Raw genomic sequence first — 9316 nt, forward strand, 5'->3', positions numbered from 1 at the left:
ATATTATTTATTGGGTAATATTTAAACCAAGATGATTTCCAAAAATGATAATTATTTTTGGTGTAATATAATATTTATAAATTAAGATATTATTTTTAGTGTAATATATACTGTACTCTATACACTTATATACAGTTTAACAATACCATTAGTAACATTTAAAGATATACTACTACTTTCTGATTCTGATCATGTCAGCTACGTCCTTTTAAAGCTTTTTCTTTTGTTATTTATATTAACTATAGTTCAACATTTTGGGGTTGGAAGTCATTTATGCTGCATTTATTTGATCAAAAATACAGTAGAATTGTGAGTAATATTGTGAAATATTATTACAGTTTAAAAGAACTGTTTTCTGTGTGAATATATTGTAAAATTTAATTTATTCCTTTGAATCAAAGTTGAATTTTTAGCATCATTACTCCAGTCTTCAGTGTCACATGATCCTTCAGAAATCATTCTAATATGATGATTTGATGATCAATTATTATCAATGTTGAAAACAGTTGTGCTGTTTTCAGGATTTTTTCAGGATTCTTTGATAGACAGAAACATTCTAACATTGCTGTCGGACGTCTTTTGTAATAAAATAGCTGTGAAAGTACCAAAATTTAAGTGATTTTTCTCTGAACATTTTCCCTCCCGCGAGAGCTCTCATATATCATTAGGCTGAGTAAATGATGGCAGAACTTTCATCGTTGCGTGAACTCTCCATTTAAGAAAAATTGTTTTTTGTAGGAGGAGAGACGTGGACCAGTGGGACTAAAGACACCTCCTGGCAACCCTGTTTTGAAAAATGGCCCCATTCCCACTAAGTCTTCCACCCCTGAACCCATCCCGACAGTCAAAGCAAGGTGATTTAAATCTCTGTCACCGCAAGCAGTTGATCGTCTTCATTGGTGTCGCTATAATTCTGAATGTATGTTCAGTCTCTCCAGACCAGCTCCTGTCCTGGACCTCAGGGCCATCATGGAGATGGAGGCCAACTCACTGACCCTGGGTGCCACAGCCAAAGGTCCCAGCTCGTAAGTCATGGTAGTTCACAGAGCACAGTTAAAGGAATAATTCCCTTCAAATGAAATCTCTGTCATCATTTACACAGCCTCAAGTTGTTTCAAACCTGTTTGAATTTCTTTCTTCTGCTGAAGTTGATGATCCTATTGACTTCCATAGTAGGAAAAAAAAATACAATGGAAGTCAATGGGGTCCATCAACTGTTTGGTTACCGACATTCTTCAAAATATATTCTTTTGTGTTCAGCAGAAGAAAGAAATTATTAAATGTTTGGAACAACTTGAGGGTGAGTAAATGATGACAGAATTTTCATTTTCCTTATAGTGTCTTTTTTTTTTTTTTCATTCTCTACTTAATTAATTTTTTTAAATACCAGATCAAGCAGCAGTAAAGCCGCGGTCACTCCCAGTAAGATGTCTCAGAAGCAGAGGAAGATGATGGCTCTGGCCTCCAGAGAGGGAAGCACGGAGAGCATGTCTGCGAAATCACCACCATCTGTTCCTCCAGTGAAACCTGTGAAGACCTGGTGAGAGCCTGATCACTTTCTGCTTTCCTTATTCCATTACGCCTGAGAAATGGGTATACGGTAGGGTGACAGTACGGCCTCTTTGGGGTTTCTAAATTTGGCTTGGCTTTCCTATTGACATGCTCTCTACAGTCCTCATACATAATATGCCAAGTGAAGTCACCTTTATTTATACAGCCTTTTATACAGTAGAGATTGTTTCATAGCAGCCTCACAATAATAAACAGGAAAATAACAGATTCAGTGATGCAGACTTCATCAAATATGAGACAAATTCATATTATGCTGCAAAGTCAATGTTGCAAATTTGATTATGCTATAAGCAGCTCTTCATAAGGCAATAGTGTCAGTCAATTCAAGTATTGATATTATTCATTCAACAGCACCAATACTATTACTGAATAATTAAGTGTCTTCCAAACGCTGTACACGTGTTTGTATTGCTTTGATCAATTTCTGATCCCATCATCTCTCGCACACTACAGTTGGTTGAATATGTACAATGCCTGCACACCCCTGCAAGTGTAACTGGTGTCAGTAGCAAATGAAGATGCAAACCATTTACAAAGACACATTATAGTCCAGCAAAGCACAAAACATCCCCGTGACCCTGTAGAGGATAAAAGCAGAATGAATGGATGGAAGTTAAACTACATGAACATCTTTTTTCGTCAATATTTTATACAATTTTGTATAAAAATTGTGATTGTTAGTGCAGTTCATGTGAGTAAGTGTGAACGCTGCCATCTAAACCTTGGGGCCACCAAACAAGCGGACCGAGACGCTGAAAAGATGGGTCTCGGTCCTTACGAACTCTGGTGCGGTTCGACTGAAATATGAACGCAAGACGGACGGACATGATGTCATAAACATGTGACTCTATAAAGGACAGAATGCTCAGCTGTTTTTTCTCATCATAGTCTCGATGTTGCCCGTCACAGTTCAATACAGGCATCAGAACCGCGTCTCCTCACAGCAGATCTTGGTTTGTGTGACGGAGGGATTCCTGACGCTGTTTTGACTCCTTTACCCATTTTATAAGCTCTTCACGAGTTCTCAGCGGGTCAAAATAACATCATATGTAGCCATGCACATACAGCGAGCGCATTTATCCCAGAACACCGAGTTCCATCGCAAAATATATGTAATAAAAGCCGACCAGGTTGTGAATGTATCCCTATGATGCCTTTAGGTTCAGTATCTTTAGGTTCGGTGATAAAGTGCCAATGTGAACGCTAAGCAGACCAGGCCTAAATGTTTTAGTTTTGGTCTGGACCAAGCGAACCAAACTACTAGTGTGTGAACACCCTTAGTAAACTAATAAATCTGATACTAATACATTGTAACATGTTTTATAAAGCGCATATTTATAGCTAGATCGGTGATGCATTATATATTGCCTAAACTATTGCTAACAATTTTATCTCAGTTTATCATTAAGAAGTATAAGACCATCAATTTAAAAAATAAAAGGTGGGAACATAAATACACAATGTGTCACCCTGTGTAAGGGGAATTAGTCAAAAGGATTTTGGCAGAGCCATTAACTTTGTGTCATTTGGAAACAGTGATTGTCTAATGATGTTTGTCCTACCGTTGTTGTCAGTTCCTCACTCACCTTGCATCATTGTGTTGTCAGGTCGACAGCAGTTCAGTCCCCGCCCTCTTCCTGTTCCTTCCGGGATCTTTTAGTGGAGGAGGAACAGCGTGGAAAACCCTCTCCAGTTTCCCCAGTGAAGGCCAGCAGTCCAGTGGCCACTGCAGGACCGCCTATGTGTGCCAAAAGAGTGACCTTTAAATGTGCCGAGGGCAGCGACCCGGATAAACCCGCGGGGTGAGGAACATCTCATTCAGTGCACAATATCCATTCACTAAATGATGGATGCATATGGCCGCTAAACAGGAAACAGGTTCGCAAAGTCAGAAGTCCAATGATGCTTTCACACCCGCAGTTTGGTTTGAAACATGGCATGTTTCGCATGTAAATTGTTAAAGTGAAAGTTGAGTTCAGATGCACTGTACTGTAACTGGTCTAACTCTGGTGCGCTCTCAAGTAAAGAAACCTGTGCATGCTTTTTAGCTGATGACGTCATCATTAGTTCAACAAAACGCATGTAAGTTATGACAGCAGCAGAAAGCCTGCCTTTGTGCGACACACAAACAGCAGACGCAAGTGTCGTTTCACTCAGCTGGGTATAAAAGTATGAAAATAATAAATAAACACAATAGAGCTGCACGATTAATTGTTAAAAAATCGTGTTCTCATTCCTAAATGACAACGATTCGCTTGTGTCTATTAAACCTTTGACAAAATCACAGTGAAACATTCAGATCTGTGTTGGCGCTGACCCAGAGAGAGCAGTTGTCATGTGTAGGTATGAAACAGCTTCACAAACACACCGTATCGTTATCTCTGTGTTACAAATATTCATATTATCACAGAACAACTGGGTTAAAATGTTTTATGGTTTGGGAAATAAACAGGTAGAGATTAAAATTCTGAGAAAAGAACTGACATCAACAAATACATCAACATGTGCTTTAATGAAGAGTGTTGCGATCTTGAATTAATGATGTGTGGTTGCACATGGTGTTAGTGTAGTGGCATTTACCCACCCCTAAACGTCACCATAAACTGTTATTGATCGCTTGACATGCTTTACCTTCTGGCTAGGTACACAAGATTAGTCCACACCAGACTCCTTAAACCATTTGTTAATGGACATCGATTTTAGCACAAGGAGATTGATCATCTGGAATAGAAACGCCACAATTCTCCAAGCACAAAAAGAGTTCTGTGCGTTCTGTGTTCACAAAAAGTGCATTCTGGGATTGCTTTTTCTTTGAAGCTTGTGTGTGAGATTAGGTGTCTGATTCTTGTTCAGTTGTACGTTCCACTAGATGGCGCTGTAATGCTTCTTCATAACGAGGCCTGTGAGTGATCGATCATGTGACTGAGATGCTGTAGTCAGTGAGGACTGAAGCCACATGTTACAGTACATCTGTTGACATTTACTGCTGTGTTCTGTAGGTGTGATTCTAGGCTGATACTGTTTAATTTTCTTTGTGCTGTTTTCTCAAAGAAGTAATGGTATGTTCTTGTTCTTGGGTTAGTAAGATCCCCCCCCCCCCCCCCCCCCCCCCCCCACGACTTCAACCGATGGAGAATGTGTTGAAATATTCATCTGGAAATTATTTAAATGGAAACCAGAGTGACCGTATCTTGGCACTAGTTGCTTTGTCGCGGTGGCATCTGGTTAGTACACTGTGTTTATTATGCAAACCCAGTGTCATCTGCAGTTCAGATGATTTAGACTGTTATTTAACCCTCCTAATGCATAAAAAAAAACAGCATATACCTTCAGCTTGGAGCCGGTGGACCGAAAGCTTATAAAAGTCATAACTTAATATTTTCAAAACCATGTATTATCTAAATCAGTAAACTTATCATTAATGAGTGAATGCACAAAGGTTTTAAAGTTTTGCATGTTACCATGTTTTTTCCATGCTATTACTCAATTACAATTTCTTTAATTTTTTTATTAATAAAAGAAATTGAGATTATTTAAAAAATTTCAAGAATGACAGCAAAAACCAGTGTGATGCAAACCAAGTTATCAATATTTATAAGAAATTGTATTTGAATATATCGTTAGATGACATTTATAAGAGCATGTAATATTAGAATTTCCAGTATGAGCTCCATTGACTTCAATTCATTTTATTTTATTCATATGAAACTTATGACTCATGACCTCTAAAAACAGTCTAAATTTATGAAACCTACATATTCTTTTTCTAACAAAACAACACCAATACAACATCAATATTACTCTGAAATGTACTGTCAAACTAAATATATTCATTTTACTTGGATAAACTTTTATTATTTCAACATTAAGACATTATTTGATTTATTTATTTTTCAGAATTATTGTGTATGATGTGCGTGTCAGTGTAAAAAACACTAAGTGTATTTTACAGAAGTAATTTGAGACAAATCTAATGTTAAAAAAAACCCCGACATTCATGTGTAAAGACACAGTTCGCTTTCGAGTCAAAACGGACCTGAAAGAAAAAGGTGTAACAATTTAGTTTTTAGTTTTAGTTTTGTGAAAAAAAAAAAAAAAAAGTATTTTGACAGTCTTAACACACTTAAAAAAAATCTTTGAACCAGAAACTATGGAATTTTTAAAGACGTGTTATGTACCTCTTCCGGGTAAAAACGGACCCGAATGCAACAGGACGTCCGTCTATATGTGGTGCACGAGAGATGCTTATCTGTGGTGTTTTCTGGGATGCTCTGCTCTCCAGGACGTCCAGTGTGACGTGTCCTCCTCCATCATGTGTCAGCACTGATCTGACCTGACCCTGAGCCCGGCGTCTCTCGGTCACATCAGCTGCCCGCTGGGTCTGTGTTTATGAGTCCAGCGACTCGAGCAGAGGTCTGAATATTTATCAGCAGCCCGTCTGTGATTGTAATCTATATTGATAAGGGCAACCTTTGTCACAAACACACTCATCCCTGGGGCTCGACGTCACCTGTGTTTACGAGCGCGATGAGAAGGCAGGCTGAAATCAGTGTGTGTCGCTGCTCTCGGGTGGAAAGCGGTTGTTTTTGTGTTGTGTACAGTATTGGGTGAGCTACAGAAGTAAACAATTACTAGCTACGAAGTACATCTTCAACGGTGACATTACTGTACCAGTTACTCTCTGAAAAGAAATGCATTACTTATCACTAGTGCTGTCAAATAAATGAATCGCATTTAACATAAGTCAGTCAAATCAAACATCGTTCTGTAGACATCGTGGAAGAATGTAAATGAGCAAAAATGTAAAAATAATTAGCATTAAATATTTTATATTAAATTTTAAAATAATAAATTAATACACAACCAGTGTGTAACTCATTACTAATTACTTTCCCCTTGAAAAAGTAATGTAAGGGATTACTCTTCATTTTTCTGTAATTTAATTAGTTACTTCTGATGTAATTGAATTTAATACTGGATAGACTATAGAACAATTCTATATAAAACAGTAGTGGATTTAACATAAAAAATTTACATCTAATGTTAAAATGTATGTTCTTAATGTAACCATCTCTCGTTGAAAGCTAGGGAATAATTTATGCAACTTTATTTATTTGAAAGAATTAAGAGCAGTTTCATGTCTATCCTTGTATTGTTCAACTGCTTGAGCTTGATATGGGATTTAGGAAGTAAATGGGGCTTTCAAATCGATTAATAATCGGGATTAAACGCATGTATCATAAAAATGTTTATATAATATGTGTGCGTACGTATATGTTCCTTATATAGATGTGTATATATATATGTGTGTATATATACAGTGTGTGTGTGCGCAATATAAGTGTCAGAGCCGTTGTTGTGATGATCCTGTTTTCTGTCGTTTGCTGAATCATTAAGAAACAGTGGAAATAGAAGCAGGTTAAATTCCTCACAATTCAATTGAAGCATTCGAAGCAACTTCGTTATTCCGCTTCGGAGGAAGTTACTCAGCATTGAACCTTGTTCTCTCTTGTGTTTTTTCTTCTTCTTCCCATCAGCCCTTGGGTGCTGAGAGCAGCCGGAAGCCCTCCGTCCACTTCTACGTTTGCCTCCATTGTGGAGGAGGAGAGAAAACAGGAGGCGGCACTGATCCGCAGCCGCGAGAAGCCGCTAGCACTCATACAGGTCACGAGATTCGGCATTATGTGCATGTAAAAAAAAAAAAAAATAATAATAATAATAATAATAATTTGACATGTACCGCGTTAGATTAAACTGGGAAGGGTCATAGCACTTGCATATTGTTGTCCTCCTGTTAGTTTAACTGCTTCTGTTGTTCTCATTTGTAAGTCGCCTTGGATAAAAGCTAAATTAATAAATGTAAATGTAAATGCATGTGACTTAAAAACAGGAACTTTAACCTGGCAATGACATTAGTTAGTTCAGGTTGTCAAATGGCATAACTGTAAGGAAACAGCGTGATATAAATGGTTAAAAAAACCAAGCTACTTCAAACATTTTCTACTTTTGAATGATAATGATTAAGATATGTACACTCATGTACTATAAAGGAAATGTGTAAGTTTAGCTTTGTATTTAAATCTCACCTTTGGATAAAATTGTTATAAAATTGTAAAACTATGAAAAAGACACTGTTGAGTGACAGTAAAGACTACATTGTTACAAAAATAAATAATTTTTTTTTTAAATTATTATTATTATTTTTCTATTGGTTTATTTTGTTGAGCAGTAAATCATCATATTAGAATGATTTCTGAAGGATCATGTGACACTGAAGACTGGAGTAATGATGCTGAAAATTCAGCTTTGATCAGCTTCTACGAACTGTGCAAATGTGTTTTACACTAGATTTCTTTTTATATTTTTGTCATTGACCCTTCAATTCCGTTCTTCTCATTTTACTGTAGATTGAAGAACGAGCCATTCAGGACCTGTTACTCCATTACAAGGCCGTTAATAACCCAGAGGAGCTGATCTTGGTGGAAAGAGCTCCACAAGGTCCAATCGCCACCCCCACCTGGAACAAACGCTGATACTAGCACAGCGTTACCGTAACACCCAGCACATCACATCACATCACATCACGCTTAAGTTTCAGGCAGTGTTAAGCTGCATCTCAAGCCGTGTCCTGCTTTCCAATGCACACTTGTTCTCTTAGACTGCTTGCTTTTTCTTTCTGTCTGCTTTTTTCATTCATTTAGCTGTTTTCTCTTAAGAAAAGACTGGAACGTGAAGTGTAACCTATTTTTCTCAGCTCCGAAGAGTCGCCGCATGTGCCAAATGATGTTTGTATCTCTTCTTATTCTTTCTTGATGATCCTGTGGTGCAGTGATCTACATCTCACAGGTGTGTGTGTGTGTGTGTCTTATGGAGGCTAGGCACACAACACATAAAACTCACCCATTGTGACAAGATGAAGAAAATCCAATCAGCCGTGAAAAGCAATAAAGACTTTATTAGGCTGCTCACGAGGTCTGTTTGAAGCCGCTGGTTTGAAAGAAACTTGTGCACGACGAAAGGAGCTGAGATTTACAAATATGCATTTTATATTTTGCTTCCTCGTGCAATCCACATTAATAACATTCTCATTTGGGGCTGGGTGTAATTATAGTTTATTATGTTTAAGTCATTATCACAAATATGATTGGCACTATAGTTTAAAAAAAAAAAAGATTATTGTTCTTTCTTTGAATACCTCTTAGTCATGTTTGCTTAATGTTAAGAGAAGATATTTGCAGTGGCATGCAATAAAGAGGTGAATGTGAGCATCAGCGATTGTTGTTTTGTCTTCATGCATCTCTAAAGGGAAGGTTCACCCACATGTTGTGTGGTCTGTGAAAGTCTCCAGATCTCCATTGGTACTGTAGGTCAAACAGATTGTTACGTATTACGTACAGTGTTACATATCCTTACAATTGTTACATATTAATCTAGGATTGGAGCTTAACATGAAAACCGTCACTCTAGCATAACTTCTGCACTGTGGCTTGATCAAGGCTAAGACCATATAATATTATTTAGTACCTCAGGTTTTTTTATTTATTTTATGCTCTGGTTCAGACAATCAAGTTCGCCAAACCCTTAACCTAAAAATTGCTATGAACAATTTTTGCCCTTGATTCATTGACTTCCTTTTCTTTTCTTTAGGGGTCCATGAAACCAAGATGCTGAACCCTATTGTATTTACTGTTTTGCCAATTATTCTTTTTCGGCTCTAAAAGTTCATATAGATCCAATATTGTTT

General features: G+C 37.4%; 1 protein-coding gene across 1 annotated transcript in view; it reads left to right on the forward strand.

Annotated features, from left to right (window-relative positions):
- The window catches only part of ibtk (inhibitor of Bruton agammaglobulinemia tyrosine kinase), a 37274-nt gene extending 28431 nt beyond the window's left edge, over positions 1 to 8843 (forward strand). Inside the window, exons 23-28 of the mRNA XM_084385841.1 lie at positions 739 to 854; positions 930 to 1025; positions 1391 to 1540; positions 3180 to 3374; positions 7110 to 7236; positions 7980 to 8843. Coding sequence (XP_084241967.1) covers positions 739 to 854; positions 930 to 1025; positions 1391 to 1540; positions 3180 to 3374; positions 7110 to 7236; positions 7980 to 8105 — 810 coding nt within the window. The 3' untranslated portion in view covers positions 8106 to 8843. The remainder of the gene's footprint in view (positions 1 to 738; positions 855 to 929; positions 1026 to 1390; positions 1541 to 3179; positions 3375 to 7109; positions 7237 to 7979) is intronic.
- Positions 8844 to 9316: the final 473 nt, after the last annotated feature.

The sequence above is a fragment of the Rutilus rutilus genome (assembly GCF_951802725.1).
Source record: "Rutilus rutilus genome assembly, chromosome: 17".
Lineage (NCBI taxonomy): Eukaryota > Metazoa > Chordata > Actinopteri > Cypriniformes > Leuciscidae > Rutilus > Rutilus rutilus.